Source organism: Camelina sativa, chromosome 18 (genome assembly GCF_030686135.1).
Source record: "Camelina sativa cultivar CO46 ecotype springtype chromosome 18, ASM3068613v1".
NCBI classification, from domain to species: domain Eukaryota; kingdom Viridiplantae; phylum Streptophyta; class Magnoliopsida; order Brassicales; family Brassicaceae; genus Camelina; species Camelina sativa.
Window position 1 is genome coordinate 16,858,393 of NC_141897.1, and position 20,644 is coordinate 16,879,036.

The 20,644-nt window shown below is 30.9% G+C and overlaps 2 protein-coding genes across 2 annotated transcripts; one reads left to right on the top strand and one right to left on the bottom strand.

Moving 5' to 3' along the window:
• The first annotated feature begins 4,383 nt into the window (after positions 1-4,383).
• On the top strand, positions 4,384-6,454 carry LOC104761467 (NAD(P)H dehydrogenase (quinone) FQR1). Its single transcript, XM_010484553.3, has 4 exons — positions 4,384-4,620; positions 5,030-5,123; positions 5,588-5,850; positions 5,944-6,454. Exons 1-4 carry the CDS (start codon positions 4,598-4,600, stop codon positions 6,176-6,178), a joined length of 615 nt encoding a protein of 204 aa, XP_010482855.1. The 5' UTR covers positions 4,384-4,597; the 3' UTR covers positions 6,179-6,454.
• An 8,505-nt stretch (positions 6,455-14,959) lies between these two features.
• Positions 14,960-17,702, bottom strand: LOC104763454 (indole-3-acetic acid-amido synthetase GH3.6-like). Its single transcript, XM_087499244.1, has 3 exons — positions 17,194-17,702; positions 15,929-16,857; positions 14,960-15,784 (listed from the first exon to the last, which is right to left on the bottom strand). Exons 1-3 carry the CDS (start codon positions 17,520-17,522, stop codon positions 15,201-15,203), a joined length of 1,842 nt encoding a protein of 613 aa, XP_087355370.1. The 5' UTR covers positions 17,523-17,702; the 3' UTR covers positions 14,960-15,200.
• Between the last annotated feature and the right edge of the window lie 2,942 nt (positions 17,703-20,644).

Consider the following 20,644-nt stretch of genomic DNA (forward strand, 5'->3'; position numbering starts at 1 on the left):
TTTTATTCAAACTTTTTAGTTTAGGCTTCGTTTGTAAACATGGACAGGTAAATAATGATTGACCGAAAAAAAAAGATAAATAAATAATTCTACAGAGTGAAAATATAAATGTCACAAAATTTTGGCTATTTTTTTGTTTTACAAAGAAAATCACTAAGATTTGGATTTTGTTTGCTTTGATAAGGTAGATAATATATTTGTTGTGGTAATGTCTGCTCTGGTTATTTTCTTTCCAATACAATCTCTAGAATCCAAATCTTAGTGATTTTCTTTGTAAAACAAAGAAAATAACCATAGCAGACATTACCACAACAAATATATTATCTGCTTTATCAAAGCAAACCATCTTTGAAGCAAGGAATCTGCTTGTAGGAGATGAGTCTTTTAACGGATACAGTGCCATAGTGGTGCCAATAACAACATGTGGAGAGACATTCGAAAATGAATTGAAGAGTCTATGTGAATTGCATAATGCATGTAAACATATCAATTGTATAATTTTTAATCGACGCGGTTAACAGAGTGATACGGAGGGTATTCGTTATGCTTACATATTTATATGAATTTGTAACTTTATAATCAATATAGGTTTTCAGTTTCTCATTGATGTGCTTTTAGGTTTGAAAACCTAAAGAAATTTAAAAGAGCATTATATGTAGAGATGAAAATTATTGGAATGATATCCAATCAAAAAAATTTGTTGATGATCATGAAGACTCCTCACAGTCATTTTCTTGCTTAGGTTGTGTGCATGATTCCTTTAATCACTCAATCTAATCTCATATAATTAGCTCAAGTTCCGTTTAAGTACAAAATCAGAAAAGAAAGCAAAGAGAAAATAGAAGTAAAAACAACAAAAAAATTTTGGACGGAGATGGATTTTTGAAGACAGCTATTAGAAAAAATATAAGGTGCAAGTAAATATACTCCATAATTAATAACGATTACATTAGCAAAATTGGAAGGAAGTTTTTGGTGGCTTTTTGATAGTATATTTTTTTTAAAAAAAAATACACATTAACTATGTCCAATGTGAACACTTTCCCCACTTGCGCAATCAATTTAATGATGTTTCAAAAAAAAAAATCAATGATGATTATGTTCATGTTTATCACTGTCCTATTTTGGCAATTAATTAAATACTATACTCTAAATAATTAATCAGTCGGGGGATTACATTATGTAGTGTTACATTTAATACTCCAAAACCAATTTTAATCTCATTTCTAGAAATCGTGCTATCATAATGTGTTATTAATGCATTTCTTTTTTGTAGTGAAATCTCATTCATTGTGTATTTGATTAAACTGAAGTTATTTTCTTATTTAATTTTAAAATTTACTTTTTTATCATAGTCACAAAGGTAGTGACATAATTTATGACCAAACTAACTGAAATAGTGACTAATTGTAACAAGAACATTTGTAACTAGTAATGACGTAAATTTAGTCACACAACTCTTATTATAGTTTAGTTACCATATTTGGTCACAAATCCATATTTATATTTGTGACTATATATTTTGTAACAAATTTGACATAAATAGTGACATAAGTTAGATACCTTTATTTTAGTCATAATATTATGACTAAACGGTAACGTATCTATGCCAGTCACAATATTATGAGTAAATGGTAACGCATTTATTATGACTAAATGGTAACGCATTTATTATGACTAAATGGTAACGCATTTATGATCATGTCAATATATCACAATTTTGTATGTAAATTACTAAATTGTTATAATATTCAGACCAAATGAATAGTCACATTTTTCTGGTCACAATATTCACTTTTTTTTTTGTAGTGCAAGTGTATGTGAAGTAGGGATGTTCAGTTTGTTTGACGAAATTATTCGATTGAGAGGTAGAGAGTCTATATATCCTTCTTCGTCGAAGAATTTTTTTGTTTGTTTTAAGTCTAAGATATTCAAAATGTGATATGGCCTATGACTATATATTGAGCCTCTTTGATTTTTGCAAATGTGTTGCTCTTTTCCTCCTATTGAGCGAGAAAAAATAACATAAACATATAATATTTAAAGATTTGGATCTTCATGTTATATATAAACAAGATTTGTCTTTGAATAAAGTAAATCATGTGGTTTTACAGTTGGGTTTTTGTTTTTGGAGAGCTAAGTAAAATACTAAAAACAAATAAAAAATGGCCAACTAAAATAAAACAAAATAAAATTTTCCTTTCACATATAAAGAAAATGGGAGGCTATAAAAATATTTATAACAAACGTCTTAACATATCATCACTCATCAAAGTCCACATTTAATTATTAGATCTGTGAGTGTAGTTTCAACTTTCAACCCACCTGATCATATTTCTACTTTTCATGGGTCAATTTTCTTTTATAAAGCAAAATATAGGTTGCACATTGCGAGTGTATACATCATCATGTAGGTAGGCTAATGCGTGTAGCCATGCAGTTCATGAGATCCTGCAAAAGAAGACCAAATCATGCATGTACGTATCTTAAGCGACACTTCATTTGGTCAATAAAGTTATATAAAGCCGATTACTTTGTTTCCACGACATATCTAGACAGCAGAATAAGGGGTGAACTGATCATTATAAAAGAAATGGGGTGTAAAAGCGAAGCATCCTTGAACCACAAGCCAACTTTGGCATTTTTATCATTTTCTTTTTATCTTAATTTGACACCAGTAAAAACTAGAAATGCATTATTACCTTAAATAACAATATGAAATGACATGATGTTTATCATATCTATGTCGACGTTTTCCTAGTAGTTAGAAATGAAATACTCAAGTGCTGCACCCTGCACCATGATTATGCAAAACGAAGAAAAAACAATAACGCATTCGATACTCATTTGATAGGATGACCCGTCAAAATCACGTCCACATTCATTTATTTGATCTCGTATCACAACTATTACTATAGTATATATATCTATCGTCAAACAACGTATAGTTGTAATTTTATACTGTGTTATATATTATCTTATTATTGGTTGGAAAATTAGACATAGTCGTCGTAGTTTTATGCTTGGATGTAGAAAATTACAAGTCAAAAAAGAACAAATAATAATAATGACGAGAGCGATGATGCAAGAGCTTGGAATCGGAATATGAATTGGATCAAAGAGCCGTCGAGAACGAGATCCAGTGGCTAGAATCTAGATTGTCTTCTTCGGAGATCGGACGGACAAGATTTGTTGGACCCTACCCTCCGGTCAATTTAACACCTACTCGGTGTTGTCTTCATGGGGCTCGGACCATATTCGTTGACTTGTTTCACTTTCTCAATTTCTCAATCCTTCTCCATAAATATCTTATCCATAGTTTCTTATAACTTATGATTCAAATTAGTTGTGAATTATGTGCTGGCTATGCATTAGGTGTAACTAAAATGAGGTTGAATGATTGGTATGGTAAAAAAAAAATTGAATTCGATAAATTTGTGATTTTATGACGATTTTAGTTTGATTATAACATTTATAATCTTCCATTTTGTGTTACAAATTTTTTTAGTTATAGAACTAAGACATGTTAGTCACTAAACATCTTGTGTCAGTATTGTGTTTAGATTGATTAGTTATTTAATCATGTAATTTTTGAATAGATAAACACCATAATTTCAGGTTTTGAAAAGACATCTTCTAGAGAAAACAAGTATAAGCTGAAAGCTCTGTTTTTTTTTTTTTTTTGTTATGTAAAGAAATTAAAAACAATATTGAGGGAAAACGAACATGATGATGATGAGCGTGACAGCAATATATCATCATTATTATGTTATTTTTATCATTTTTTTTGTTTTAAATAAAACCAAAGTTTTTTCATTTCCCGCACCAACCCCACTTTTCTTTATTTTCTTCCATCCAATACAAAGACCAGGTGCCAAACGACTGCGTTTTTATTTGACCACGTCTACCCCCTAATATTATTCGAATTTTCAAACTCGCCCCATTAGTTTTGTTTCTTAAGTTGTTAGCTAATGTAATTATAAACACACACAAAAAACATGACATCATGCGATTATGTGTTTTAATGTTCTTTTTTTACCTAAAGTATGACAATGCAAATGTGATTTCTATTTAATATTTAAAGATAAGGCGTAACATTTTGTTTCTTCAAACTGATGTTTTTTTTTCGTATAAATATTTACTAAACAAACGTTATGTTTGATTTTTTTTTTAATTTTCATGAAAGTTTAATTGCAAATATTTTTGTTCAAATATCGAAAAAGGGAAATTAATATAAATTAAAAAATCCACAAAAATTTAATAAAGCCATTTTTAATTTTTTTTTATGTGAACAACATAAGATATGTTATTTATACACTAGATATTATTAATACACCCCTAAGTTGAACAAATATTTAGGGGTTGTATTTGATAAATTAAAGAGTATGGGGAAAGAAATAAAGAAAAAAGAAGAAAAAAAGATTTATGTCAAAAAAAAAAAAAAAAAGGATAGAGAAGAAGAAGAACACAGAGATCATCTTCTCCAACTCTATAAATACGCTTTCTCCATTTTCGGATCGTTGAACAATCAATCAATCTCTCTAAAACGTATTTAGTATCTTCTTCATAGATTCTCGAGAGGAGTACTTCTACTTCGATGGCGACTAAAGTGTATATCGTGTATGTTTCAAGTTTCCATTTTTTTCTCCTTTTTTTTTTTTTTTTTTTTTTTTTGGTGGGTTTTAAATTTGCGATTTTGATGATGGGTTACGCTCTTAAGCCATGCGTTCGCTTTCTGATTCACTTCACTGACTTTGATTTGATCTTATATGATCAGTGTTGATCGACGAATTTTTCAATTGTTTTGTTTGATTTATGTGAATTTTCCTTACTTTGTGATGGTTTGATTTATGATTTTTGGCTGCCTGAATCTCTACTTTTGTGATAAAGCAATTTGCTTTATATGTTGTTTCATTGGTATTTTGATTCAATTTTGGATCTTTGATACTGAACTTTTATGGATTCTTAAAGTGGCTTTGGTGGGGTTTGATCTCAAGTTTTGACTTTTGAAGTCATTTGACATTTGCAGGTACTATTCTATGTATGGTCATGTTGAGAAATTGGCTGAAGAGATAAGGAAAGGAGCTGCCTCTGTTGAAGGTGTTGAAGCCAAGCTATGGCAGGTGATAAGGGGTTTAACTACTTTGTTTCTGTTACTGAAGTACTCTTGCATTGTCAATCTAACAATAACACAAAAAGGCTATGAAGTGTGTCTTTACTACTATGATTGAGTCTTTTAAGTAGTTTGGGCCATTGCCATTTTCAAGTTTCTTAATTTTGGATTCTTGACTGCTCATTTGCTTTTGCAATTTCTAGACTCATAGAGAGCTTCATTACTTTTCTCTGCGTTGTTTACTTGGTATATGGTATTACGTGTTCTGCTTCACTGACTTTGATTTGACTAAGAGGACATGTTTCTTTTTTGGACTCTGCTTATCGAGGTTTCGTGTTTCCTGATTCTTGCTGCAACTCTTTTACAATAACATGTGTTGTTGCATATTCTCAAATCATGAATTACCATATTAGGCTGCTTAGTTATATAAATCTATGTGAATCATTGGACTTGATGAATTGTTGTTGTCAACAGGTACCAGAGACACTTCCAGAAGAAGCACTTTCTAAGATGAGCGCACCACCAAAGAGTGAATCCCCAATCATCACTCCCAACGAGCTAACTGAAGCTGATGGGTTTGTCTTTGGCTTCCCAACAAGATTTGGTATGATGGCTGCTCAGTTCAAAGCCTTCTTGGATGCAACTGGTGGACTTTGGAGGACTCAGTCACTCGCTGGTAAACCAGCTGGTATCTTCTACAGCACTGGCTCTCAAGGTGGTGGCCAGGAAACCACCGCGTAAGTTCTCATCAAGAACAAACAACACTTGGCATCATCTCTTACAATCTATTTATATATATACTTATCGAAAACGTTTTCTGTAATCTATAGATTGACGGCCATAACTCAGCTGGTCCACCACGGGATGTTATTTGTTCCAATTGGTTACACATTTGGCGCGGGAATGTTTGAGATGGAGAATGTGAAAGGTGGAAGCCCATATGGAGCTGGAACATTTGCAGGAGACGGTTCGAGGCAGCCAACAGAGCTGGAGCTCCAACAAGCATTTCACCAAGGCAAGTACATTGCCACTATCACCAAGAAGCTCAAGGGATCTACTGCTTAGATCTCAGACGATTATGGTATTCAATAAGAAAAAAGAAAAAAGAAAAAAACAGTTTGGTTCTTGTTTTTATAAATCATATAATTCTTTATCTTTCAATTTGGGGACTTTTGTGATTTTTCGGGTTTAATTATTATCTTAAAATACATGATATTATTTCACAGCAATAATTCTTGTCTTTGTTTCTACGTATAGATATGTATGATTTGTACTTGTGTTACACTCTAAACAAATATGCGTCGTCATTGTTCTTATTAGTTAACTTTTGTTATACTTGAATTTTTTGTTTTTTGGGTTTCATTAACTAATTTCTCGGTTTACACTTTTACCATATAATGTTGAACTTTTTACTAACAAAAATTACATCAGAAATGTAAAATGATATATTTTGTAAAAAAAAATATATATTAAAACTTTAAGCAACTTATCATAAAAAAAACAACAAAGAAAGATGCAAAGTGAGAGAGCAATATTTATTGAATCCCAGTAAAGTCCCATTACTAGCAAATGTGGCCCAATTGTTGGATTGTAATGTAGAAAAAAACTAGTGTTGACATTACTTGCAATTACTAAAACTCTACCGCTAAAATGAAGACTTGAAATGGTTTCAGGTACTAAAATTTTCAATAGTCACTCAGAACAATGACAAAGAGATCCCCATAAGCCAATTGGCTATGACGACTGACTGGGTAGCTAAACACCAGGAGTTCGATGCAATTCCTCTTCCCCTTGTGGGAGTCATAAGGCCAGTGAGCCGTGCCGTGAAAAGAAAAAAAAAATAGTCACTCATAACAATGATTACTAACTCTTATTTACGTTAATAGTTATTGGTTATAAAAAAAAATGTGTTGCTTGAAGTTTACAATCAGCGTTTTAAACTTGTTTTATATCGGCCAGGTCCTTTTACAAACTAGAAAAATAGCTCGCTCTTGATAAATTTTTACTAGGGTAAATTATATATATTAGCCATAGAGTGAGTTTTTTAACATACTTGGTCAAAATTAAATGTTTCTTCCATAGTTTAGCAACTAGCCATATTTTAGACGAAAATGCCCTTAAACCAAACCACATGCAGTTAGATTTGTTATATTTGTGTAGTTGGTGTAATCAATTTTTTGCCACTTTAGTTAGCTACAGTATTTTGATTTTAGCATTTAATTTATAAAATAAAAATATAATAAAATAATATTACAAGAGAGAGCATAATAATTTTCATTTTCTTTTGTTTTTCATTTTTCTCTTTAAACTTTTATAACTATATTTTTCATAATTTAAGTTAATTTTATTTTTCTCTATATTTTAAGTTCAATTTTTCTATTTTTTCAAATTATATTTATTTTCTTAATTTTTATAGTTCAAAATAGTTTCGAATATTACCATTACCATGTACGTACATGGTAATGATTTGTGCATTCATATATACATACACATTAAAATAATTTATATTAATACGCTTGTTTATAAACAAAACATTCAAAACATGTACGTACGCAAGTAATCTTAATGTACGTACATATGAACACACAAGTTATGTTAATGTACATATGAACACACAGGTTGTTTACAAACAAAACATTCAAAACATGTATGTATACAAGTTATTTTAATATAACATTTAAAACATGTACGTACATTCAAAACATGTATATGTGTAACGCCCCGACCGCCACCTCTTTATGGACCCCATTTCCAAACCCAGTCCCTAGACCCACATTTCTTAATGGGCTTTACATCCTCTCACTAGGCCCGTGAGCCCATCCATATCTGAAGACCGGTTTGCTATGTCCGGAAGGCTTTAAAGACTTGTTACCATCCCTACAAATCACCACATGATCTTTCCATGTGTTTTGTCCTCACTCGCACAGTTCCGACAGTTACTTCCCGGAAGGTCACCCATCCTGAGACTACTCCAGTTCAAGCACGCTTAACTGTGGAGTTCTTTCAGGCCCCTTGACCGAGAAGATAATTGCACTTTGGTGACATAGGTGGCCAAATCAATTATTTTAAACCTCTCTGCAAGTCTCTAAAGCCGGGGTATCACAATATGAGAGACACGAAGACAATCATCATAAAGCAAACTATGTCATTTAATATTGTTTGAGACTAATTAGGGAGATAAGTGACACAATCACACATAAAGATCTGTATAACTAAAAGATGCAATATCACATTCTCACAATTACAAATAGTAAATATCTTTTATTTGTTAGGCAACATAAATAGTAGATCTCTTTTCCCCCACAAAAGAATAGTAACTATTTCATTCTAATGATTTTGTTAGAGAAATTGTGGTATTTGAAAAAAATGAGAAACAATAAGTTGATATATTAACTCTATTATTTGGATTACATAGTAAGGTTTTTTTAGGTGAATTTAAGAGTGATGATTGATTTTCAAAGAAAAAAAAACTTGTTAAGCATAAGTCAATATGATTGTGTAAGTATACAATTAATTTTATCTTTTAGATTCTATTTAGTGGTTATGTACGTTAAATCGATATATACGATCATATACGTTATAAGTCAATATGATTGTGTACGTATATGTTTTGAGATTTAATTTTTAGGGTTTGTATAGGAGTTGTGTATATCTAAGTCAATATTGTCTACATATACAATTTAAGGCTTAATTTCTTAGGGGTTGTGTACATTTAAGTTTGTATGACCGTGTGTAGCTCACTCTCCCGAAGGGAGCTTAGCAACAGTAGTGAGTTAGAAACAGCAGCCGCGGATCAGTCGGAGAAGTGTACATATATAACTTAGAGTTTAACTTTTAGAGTTTGTGTAGGATTGTGTACGTTTACGTCAAATCGTGTATGTATACTATATGTTGCGGTTTGGTGTACGTACATAACTTTATTTTGTTTAGTGTACGTCCATAAGTCCGTATTAATGAAGGATATTACTGTAATTTTGTAGTCATCTTGTATCTTCTTCTACAAACCTAGCTAGTATTGTCGCTGTTGTTCACCGGAAAGTTTTTCATTTTCTTCTTCTCACCAGAGTTCTACATACTCAAACACATCGGCATTTCCTCCTCTTCTTCTTCTCGCCAGAATTCTACACACCCAAACTTGCTGGAAATTTTTACCACTTCTTCTTTTCGCCGGAATTATACACAACCAAACTCACTGAATCTTCTAACACACCGAAATTGTATACACCCAACTTGTCGGAACTGTACAGACCCAAACTTGCCGGATTAAGTAGTTTAACTATTAGAGAATCAAAGAAACTAAAAATTGGAAATTTTACCCAAATTTTCTAACTTTTTCATGGTGAGATGATGAATTTTGTGTTTATCTCTCTCCCTTTTTCTTGTTTTTTTAAAAGTTAATTACAATCAATTTTTTTTTTGTTATATAGAAACTAAACGATTGCAATGGTTTGATAACTAAACGAAAAACTAGTTATCCATTTACAAGAGCATTTTTGTCAGTTTTTAGTTAGTGGATATTTCATGTGAAGTCAATATGACTTTGTCATTTGGTGAAAGATTTTTTTTATTTGGTGTGATATGTGAAAATTTCTTTTTTTATTATTCCTTTGTTTTTCCAAAACTCAGTGAGTTTTTTTTGTGATTGTGAAAATTATTTTCTTAATCAACACACCCACAATATTATACTCAAATGTACAGTATACCTAATACCTTACAATGTTCAGCACTTCTTTACTTTTTTCATTCATTATCAACCGTACCCGGAGTATACTACAGGAACATTTTGATATTAGTTTAATCTTAATTATAAGGGTTCGTTTAAGCTTGAGCATCATGGATTCGAATATGCTCCAAAACGAGGATTACTGAAGGATTCTTAGACGATAGTGTAGATATAGAGATTAGTACAATTAATTCCTCTACACACGCGCGCGCGCGCACACACACACAAACAATCTAATAGAAAAGAGTTAATATTGTGACAAAAAAAAAAAGAGTTAATATAATAACAAAGTTCACATCCCAATTTCAATAGTTTGCTGCATGAACGAGTGGCAACACAATGTTAGGTATAAGTTGATATTCATGTGCATGACCCGAAAAAGAAGTATCATGTTCATGTCGTTCGATGAATCATGGTATCTACTAAGATATAATTTCCAATGACGATGCCAATTCTTATTCCTTTTTTTTCTTTTTTAGTTTTTGTTTTCTTCCAAATATTGCTTATTTATTTTTGTGGGTCCTTGTAGTTCTAGTTTTCGGTAAGATGAAGATATATATAGGTCTTAAGAAAATTATAGAACATGAATTGTTTAGCTAAGTTTTCTTAACTCGAAAAAGACTGACAAATCATGAAATCTTCAATTACTAGTGACTTCAGCATAAGTAGATAACTTGTACGTCCCATATTGAAATCGAAAATACACCACCATCAACACTTCATGGTAACTATATCTTGTTTTTACTCTGGTATAAACGATGGTAACTATCTAATTCAGTTTACACTTGTATAATTTCTTACTTCTCTTTACAGCTTTCGGCCATTAAAAAAAAAAATGTTCGCATTATGTCAGTACGTATAGTAGAAAAGGAAATTAGTAAAAAAAAATAATGCTATAGCCTATAGGCAGCGGGTTAACCAATTTGGTTAGGAAAATGAATGAAAATTACGTGAAAAGAAGATGTACATTATGATGATAATATTGGCAATATAATAAAGGTCAGGAGACATACAAACATTGCATTAATTAGTGTAATGTTTGTGGTTTGTGTGTCACTGTATGTCAGTAAGTGTATGTGTATTTATATCAGTGTACAATACGTATAGTATATATACACGTATGTTCCACTGTCAACAGCCCATGATGAGCATGTTTGTTTGTAGTTTATACTTATCATGCTATTGTTCTGATGTGGCATAACTAAGTCTTAATTTATTTATTATTCGAATAAGCATATACAATTTCATGTTAGGGTATCATTAATGGGACAACTTTTTTTTGTGTTCTTAGATTAAATATATAGTAAAAATAATGTTACATCAGTTGTTAAGATCATAGGTAAAAAAAATGGGAGAACTAATTATGGTGTTCTTAGAATAAAGATATAGTGAAATAATATACTTAAACATATTACAAATTATAAAAACTTATAAAATAACATTTAAATTGCTTACTTATATAAAAGCAATTGTATACTTATAAATTAATATAATATTCTTAAACATATTACAAATTATAAAAACTTATAAATTAACATTTAAATTGCTTACTTATATAAAAGCAATTGTATACTTATAAATTAATATAATATTCTTAAACATATTACAATTATAAAAACTTATAAATTAACATTTAAATTGCATACTTATATAAATGAAATATTTTCTTTTTTTCCAAAAAATCTCGTCCAATCACATGAAGCCACGTCAAATAAGAACTGAGCTTAAATCAGTTCTACATAAAGAACTAAAAAAAATGTTCTAAGCCACTATTCATTATTTTTATAATTTTTTTGGGCTTAGAACACCCTTGGTGTTCTCCCATAATGATGGCCTTACTTATATAAAAGCAATTGTATACTTATAAATTAATATAATATTCTTAAACATATTACAATTATAAAAACTTATAAATTAACATTTAAATTGCATACTTATATAAATGAAATATTTTCTTTTTTTCCAAAAAATCTCGTCCAATCACATGAAGCCACGTCAAATAAGAACTGGGCTTAAATCAGTTCTACATAAAGAACTAAAAAAAGTGTTCTAAGCCACTATTCATTATTTTTATAATTTTTTTGGGCTTAGAACACCCTTGGTGTTCTCCTATTAATGATGGCCTTAGCGGAGAAATTTCAGCATAAAATATGAAGCAAAATGAAAAACATTTAAAAAAATTATTTGTCATACAAAAAAAATCGAGGCACTGTTGTGTTATTTATTTAAAAGAAACTGAATTTAAAACAGGGAGACATGGAAAATTAGAAATCCAGAACACATCATAATACACTGTCGTTTTTACTGCTACAGTAACACTGGGCCAAGAATAATGAGCCTACACTGTAAGCCCAGATAGGGAACAAAGTTTTAATTGCGCTGCACGTGCGGTGTACCTTAAGTGGTCTCTCCGGTCAAAAGGTCAACAAACAAAAATTTAAGCCACACGTGTAAGTATTTCTTTGAGTGATTGTCTAAATGGCCACGTGACAAATCCAGCAAATAACCGACACTCGGTTTTGTGCCATACCAAAATCATTGAAAGTTTATGTCATTCTCTTTGTAGTCCATGATAATGATTGTGAACAAAAATTGGTTTCAATATTAGGTAAGAGTATAAAAAATGTTGGTGAATGGTGATACCAATAATCAAAACAAATATATGTCTTTAATCTCTGTTTTTGCCTCTTAAAATTGAAAAGAAAAATATTATCGTAATCTAAAATCTATTCTTATGGGGAAGAACTTTGTACTACATTCATTTCTTTTAACATAATAGAATGAAGATGCTGAATATTATTCTAACACATTAAAACTTGAAATTTGAAAATGTCTCATCTACATGCGCTCTATTATTTAATCAACTAATTATATCCCTTGAAGCCTAAAAATAATCTCTTTTTCGATCCTTGAACCTTTTGAGTTTTGATGATTCTTGTTCATTTCTCGATGGTATATAGAAAACTATAGTTGTGTAATTTACTAAAAACGCATAACAATCAGAGAGAATTATGGCTTTATGATGATTTTGCCTTTTGAAGCAAATACCAAAACAAGTAAAGTTCTCATTCTATGCGTAATGTAATGTATGTTATAATAATGATAACTATATTCACATCCGCACATACGTGCGGGGTTGATTTTATACAAATAAACTTGAGTAATATTAATCCTCTTAACTTCTCATTTGCTTTATAAATTGAACAGAAACTATTTAATCAAAACACAAAAACAGAATAATATAGAAAATGATAACTCATACAGGTTCTGGAATACTTTCAGAATTCATTGTCTTATTTAAAAATAATCCATCTTTCATACTCTTAAAATTATACTTAGAAAATTGAGACCACCCTAAAAATTAGCATATGTTATAATCTCTGTATAAAAAAGTTTAAACTTATGATCTTAAATTAGGAGATGGCTCCTTAGGCTTCTCCAGCTATGTTTACTGTAAAACCTACATAAACACATTGTAGTTGTTAGTTTATTTAAATAAAATCTAAGAAAGAACAAATAATTATAAATAAAAAGAGAGACATAGATTAAACGGAACATGTTAACATGCATATAACAATCTGGAAAAAAGGATTTAACAAAGAACACAAGAAGCTAATAGGTTTTGGTTGTTTGAAAAAAAAAAAAGGTTTTAGTTTTAGCGTAATATAGATTTGAGAGTTTTTGTTGAGTTGAAAATTACAGTAAAACCTCTATAAATTAATAATGTTGGGACCAAGACATTTTATTAATTTATAGTGATATTAATATATAGGTATATTTTTAATTGTTTAATTTTTAAAAAATTATGAATTGACACAATTTTTGCAAAATAAGATTATAAATTTGGATGTTGCAAATTTTATGGTATTGGAATTAAATTTGAAATAATTAAAAAATATTATTGACAATGAATTACAAATATTGTAGATAAATTCACTTATACACATGACATAAATATTCAAATTTATGAATAAGAATATCAATTATCGTATTTTTAATAGTCTATCAAACTATCAAAATGTAAATGTTGCATATTTAGAAATTGAAAACTTTAAATGTTTTAGCTGTTTTATGAAATGTTATAGAATATTTTATATCATTATAGTTTGAAGATACAAATATAACAATTATTTTATAGATATGAGGTTTAAGGGAAACATACTTTACTATATCAGCATATACATATATATATATATTTATATGATTATTAATTTATGATATTATTGGGACCATATTTTACATTGGGATTTCAAAAAAATTATTATCTTATTATCTTATCGAATTTTGATATTTTTTACACTGTCCCAACTTGGGACTAGCAAAATTTATTAATTTATAGTGCTTATTAATTTATAGAGTATTAATTTATAGAGGTTTACTGTATTTAGATTACTGCGATATTTATACAACAAAAGAAGTCGTTTAAAATGTAAGTCGCTAACATTTGGTAAGTTGCTAAGATTTTGTAAATTAGAATATTTCAAAATCGTGCAGATTATGTTAACTTTCCGAAATTTTGGTATAAATTGTCAAATATGTTTTTCTTATTAACCGCATATATATTTTTGTAGAAGAGATTGAATTTTTCTAATATTAGCAAAATAATTGTAATGTTATAAGGAAAGAAATAAAGTATGATGTGCTAATTACGTGGGTTGATTTTCTTTTCTTTAAGTGTAGTACTTAATTTACGTGGATAGATTTGTTTAGATTTAATGGCATATACAAACGAATATTGTGTTACCATATTTGTTATTTCCGATTTTTATGTGTTTCACTTAATTGCATCATTGTTTATGGTAGGTATTAATACTAGCAGTGAACTGTTCGATATTGTGTCATGAGTTTTCGAGATTCATTTAGATTTAGTTGCGGAAAATATTGCATTTGGGTTATCTCATTTAATTGCATCCGATTTGGTTCGGCTATCAACCTATTTGGTCATGGAGGTTATCAATATGTTTGGATACATGATTTATATATTTTTATTCTGTTTTTAATGATATTTCATGTAATAATCTCTTAATCTATGTCTACTTATTAAAAATATTTCCTTTTAATATTATAGATTTTTTTACTTTAAACCCTGTCTAATTGCAAGAACAGTAAAACTGGATTAAAACTTCTAAAAGGCTGGAGAACTTAAAAGAGTCAACAAGAGATAACATACACCGGCTATGTACATATGACTAGGAACTAAACATATTTTAGAACGAAAACAGTAGAGAAAATTTAAAATAAAGATTAAAATTAGACACACAAGACATGATAATTAATCACTTTTCATCGATATTCATATGATTACAAAAACAGTTCAAATGGGACTAGAACTCATAGAGACTCTTCTTCCTCAATGTTTCTTCTTTAGTTACTCCCCCATTGCTTGTGACCAGGGACCCATTTAGGACACTTGGGGCTGAAGTAATTATCAACAACCCTAGAGTTTAATAGCTCAATGATCGGAGCAAACTTCACACACCTTGGTGTCTTGTACTGATTGATCGAAGCCCCTAAGCTTATTGCGTAATCCATGAGCTTATCGAAAGTCCCTGACTCGACAATCTTGATCTCCAACGGTCCAATGGACTTATCACTGACCCTTCCTTGTCTATACACACTGTTCAGTGATTCCTCTATGGTTAAGCAGCAATCCTCGAAGACCGAGGGAGGAATTGGCGTGTTACCATTCAAGCAGAGCTCCCAGAACAAGACGTAGTGGCCCGGGATAGATGATGTGTCCGCATAGCTAGTGTACTCGGAGAGGGAAGCTTCAAACGGAACAAGGTGTGTTACCGCATTTTTAACTGCATTTTGAAGCTCAACCTCATCAGTTTTGTCTGCGTCAATGCTTAGGACCACGTTCTTGCGGCATATGAAGCTGAACTGAGGCGCATTGTTCTTGAAACCAGTCACGCTTATGACATCACCTACTCTGTATCTGTAAAGTCCTATAAAGATCACAAAACAAGAAAAGGTTCAACAATAATTCAATCTTATATGAGTAGATGAAAACTAAAGATTCCATATAAATCAAATCAATCAAAGATGATCAGATTTAGTTCAAATCAATGAAAGGTGGTTGGTTTTCTTACCAGCATATGTGGTGACTACAAGCTCGTACTCCTGACCAAGCTTGACATCAACAAGATCAACAAGCTCTTGCTGTTCTTTCTCAGTGAGCGCTTTTGGAAGACTGATTGAGCTAGTGACTCCACTGTTCCGATGAACAGGCAAGAACTCGAAATAGGCCATGTTCGGTATGAGAGTGTAAGAGACTTCGCTTGGTTTGCAGAGCGGCCTGAGATTCACACCAAAGTAACACTCGGAAGAAGCATACATTGTGCAGACTAGAGGCAAACCATTGCTGTAATAATCCAGAGTTGGAATATACTGTGACATTGTTCCAGTCACAATAACATCAACATACTTGGTGTTTGGCCAAATCCTAGTGATGATCCCTTGCCAAGAGGTTTTCCTGCATTCCGACTCGACGAAATCAGCAAGCTTAGGATCCGGTTTAAGAATCTCCCCAACGGCCTCACGAACGGAAAGATCAGTTATCACGGAGCTGAGAGTACCGTTTCTAATGTCACGTGCAAGCTCAGGCCAATGTTTCTCAAGAAACTTGATGGCTCTGATGAAACCAGAGGCAAAGACAGCTCCAACACGAAGAACCTCTTTGTGTTGGCATAAACCACAAAGCATTTGAGAGTACATGCTCTGGTAAGAGTCAGGACAAAGGATGGTTTGGTTGGGACTTGTGTAGTTGGTGTAAGGATCAAAAGGTCTTTTCTTGAAGTGAGAGGATTTGTAGTAACTGGTTAAAACAGGACGAGCAGGGAGACCACCTGGTGTCTTGGACTCGGATTTGATGAAGAGAAAATACATTCCTTTGCCTTTGTCAAGACCAGGAACAAACTGGTTCATCACAGGCATCAAAAGACTGTAGAGTAGTGATCTTCTGTCTAGCTCCTCTTCTATTGTTGGCATCAGTTTCCTCTCTCCACCAGATGTCCCAGAACTGTTTACACACAAATCAACATAAACCACACCATGTTAGGCATATTTTTTTTTCCAATGATTTCGACAAAAGTAGACCCATCAGAAAAAAGTTGTAGTTTTTTTTTTGCTCTTTGGATAAAGGTTTTAAACAGTAAACGGATGAGAAAAGTAAAAAAAACTTTTTTTGAGTACCCCATTAGAGATTCGAATCTTGAAACTTAGCCTAAGTGATGAAGCAGAACACAAAAACAGAGAGAACCATGAACAGAGGATCTTTCTAAAAAACAAGAAATGCAAGAAAACGTAAAGAATCAAGAAAATGTTAGAGAGGAACAAAGAGATGAAATGGTCAAACCTTGTGAGGAACTCAGAGATGGGGTTAGAACAGAGGATTTGGGATTTGTCACCATTAGCGATTCTGTTGATCTCAGGTTGAATGTCTTCGTAAGTAACGACAGGCATGACGTGTTTGAATGTCTCACGGTCGGTTCGTCCTCCGAGCCCGTGTCGTTTGAGGTACTCCACGTCAGCATTACGTGAAAGGATCTCTTCAAGAACTCGTCTCTGGACATCATCTGCGTTAGTTGTCACGTCCTCGATGAATTGGAGCTTGTTCTTGTTCTTCTCCGCGAGGCTCTGATCAGAAACCTCAAAAGAAGATACGATCTTTGGTGCCTCTGGCATCGTGTTTAGGGTTTTTGTGTTACAAGATCGAAATGAGAGAAGTTTAGAAAAAAGGAGAGCTTTAAAGAAGAGTGATGTGATATCGGTGAAGAAGCTTGATCTGGTTTTGTTGAAGCTTGAAGGGTGTGAGGAGGAATGGAAGAGTTAGGGTCAATATATATAGAGGGATGAAGGAGGAAGGTGAAGAAGAAAGATATCGAAGGGTGTAAATGTACTTTCGCATTATGTTAAATCCAGGATTTAAGTGAACGGCTTACTAGTCGTGTTTAATTGGATTTTAATTTACATTCTTGTCGTTTTATTTTATTTCGTTTTCATTACAAAAAGTTGTATTTATATATTTTGTATTTTTCCGTAATGGTCAATACCCGTACTGGCTAGAAGAAAAGGTTTTTAATAGTTTAAGGACATTCAAACTATATACTAATATTCTCGAATTAGCCCACTTTAGTTTTTAGTTAAAAAAAAAAATTTAGTATGTAAAATTAACTTTTTTGTTTTTGTGTTCTGCCCACTGATTTAACTTAAATTATTCTCTAAAATGAAATGATCATGTGCTGTAAAAAAAAAGGGGGTCATGAAATGATCATGCAACATGCAATATAATAGCTAATTAACCAAATGTCATTGTTGTATATTGTACCGTCCAGATTTAAACTTACTATAATAATCTTATATTGTTTTTCTTTTTTTATGATAATAAAAAGAATTAGAATGTTATATTGTTGATAAAAAAATGATCATGTTGCATAATCTAATAAGTTTAAGAACAAGTTAACTCGAAAAATGAAACGAAATAACATAGCAACGATGATAAATTTTAGACTAATGTGACAAGATACAAAAAGCAAACATAAGCTTATGAGAGATACAAAAGGGCACAGATTTTGTAACGGGATATTTTTACCCGGTTGACCAGGACCGTGAAACGGGCAATACCCCGGTGAATCCGCAGTAGTTTCTAACGGAGTTGTCCCACAAAATACCGGCAGCAAAGCTCCTCTCCTCCCACGAGAGACTTTTCTAAAACCCTAAGCTAACACAACACAACACACCACCTTCCGTTTCCCGGTACACACAAATAACGGCGTTCGCTTTCGAGTTTCTCACGCTATGGTCAATGTATCGCACTTGGGACCATTACAGCTGGACTCCATAGTGATTGGTTGACACGTGTACTTTGTGTTTACTACTACTAGTTTGGTGCCTTCACGTATTTTATTTTCATGCGACTTTTTTTTGCTCGATTTGTTATCATTTTGGTCATCCATGAAAATCAAATGAGTTTATATTTTCAACATTTTGTTCGGTGTGAACACATTTTAAAAATAATTTTATAATATTTTTATCAAACAAACACAACAAAAATTAAAATTAAATTTTCGAATTTGTTTAACAGTTTGTTGATTACTACTGAATTATCACATCGGGGATAGTGATATTTGAGCTCAAAGTCTAGTCTTGGTATTAACTAGAATGAGATACGAGAACAAGGTGGTAATATATAGCAAAGATATTATTCCCGTCAAAGTGTGTCATTTGCTTTCCAGTTTATATTCTTGTCTATCTAGTTAACTTCTCATTTCTCAGTACTGTTTGTTTTGGAATGTTCTATTATATATAGTGCAAGCAAATTCTAGAAGAAGATGCTAAGGAAATTGAAAGACGCTATACATTAAGATATATAATATAGTCTGCGCATGTTAATGATTTTGTTTTAACCTTTTTAAAATAATTACTTGTAAAATAGCTATAGACAATTTATACGACCAAATCAAGGATTAAAGAAAATTATCTGCAAGTGTATCACAAAGACATAAACGAAAATTCTCATATACAGTAAAACCTCTATAAATTAATAATGTTGGGACCAAGACATTTTATTAATTTATAGTGATATTAATTTATCTATAAATTAATAATTATTATTTTATAGTGTAAATTAATAATTATTAATTTATAGATATATTTTTAATTGTTTAAATTTTTTAAAATTATGAATTGGAACAATTATAGCAAAATAAGATTAAAATTTCGGATGTTATAAATTTTATGGTTTAGGAATTGAAATTGTAATATTTAGAAAGCATTATTGACAATAAATTACAAATACTATAGACAAATTGACTGATACACATGACATACATAAATTCAAATCTATGATAATATCAATTCTCCTATTTTAATTATCTATCAAATTATCAAATTGTAAATGATGCATATCTAAAAATTAAAACTTTAAAATTTAATTATTTGTAAGACATGTTATAAAATATTTTAGAGAAATCATTATAGTTTGAAAATACAACATTACAATTGTTCTATAGAAATGAGCTTTAGGAGAAACATAAACTATTATATCAGTATATATATATATATATATTTACAAGATTATTAATTTATGATATTATTGGGACCAGATTTTACATGGAGATTTCAAAAAAATTATTATCTTATTATCTTATCGAATATTGTTAATTTTTACACTGGCCCGACTTGGGACCATCAAAATTTATCAATTTATAGTATTTATTAATTTATAGAGTATTAATTTATAGAGATTTTACTCTATATCAGTTTTGTGAGCCGTTTTATTTGAAAAGATTAAATAATATCTATAATATTTTAATATTATATGTACATATGTATTTAATTATAAAACACTTAGAATTACTTGTCCTATCAGAAAAGTATATATATATTCTTTCGTTGACAATTAAGTCAAAAATTTATTGGACAAGCAACAATGTTTAATCAAAACTCAACATCAATCAAAGCTACTGATAAAAATATATAATAAAACCAATATACTAAACATGCGATCAAAACACGTTTAGAAAATCCGTAGAAAAAACGTAAATCAGTATAAAAGAAGTAACAGTCAAATTTTTGTGTTAGATTTAAAATATATATATATATATATATATATATATGATCAAGGCTAAATTCAAGTACTAGACATGCAGTCATGGAGAGGTGCACGTAGCTAGAAAGTGACTGATATATATATATTTTAGGTTATAAATTGGTGTCTAACAAATAACGTATATGCGTAGACGTTCATATAGCGTAACAATCTTTAATTCGTGTTTGAATATGTACTATTTCGTTCCATGTTATTG

Bases quoted from the DNA above. Each gene is read 5' to 3' on its own strand.
- LOC104761467 (XM_010484553.3), top strand. From the start codon at position 4,598: ATGGCGACTAAAGTGTATATCGT. The intron at 5,124-5,587 runs GTGATAAGGGGT...TGTTGTCAACAG, and splicing joins TTGAAGCCAAGCTATGGCAG to GTACCAGAGACACTTCCAGA. The intron at 5,851-5,943 runs GTAAGTTCTCAT...TGTAATCTATAG, and splicing joins GGTGGCCAGGAAACCACCGC to ATTGACGGCCATAACTCAGC.
- LOC104763454 (XM_087499244.1), bottom strand. From the start codon at position 17,522: ATGCCAGAGGCACCAAAGATCGTATCTTCTTTTGAGGTTTCTGATCAG. The intron at 16,858-17,193 runs GTTTGACCATTT...GTGTGTAAACAG, and splicing joins ATCTCTGAGTTCCTCACAAG to TTCTGGGACATCTGGTGGAG. The intron at 15,785-15,928 runs GTAAGAAAACCA...TGATCTTTATAG, and splicing joins TGTAGTCACCACATATGCTG to GACTTTACAGATACAGAGTA.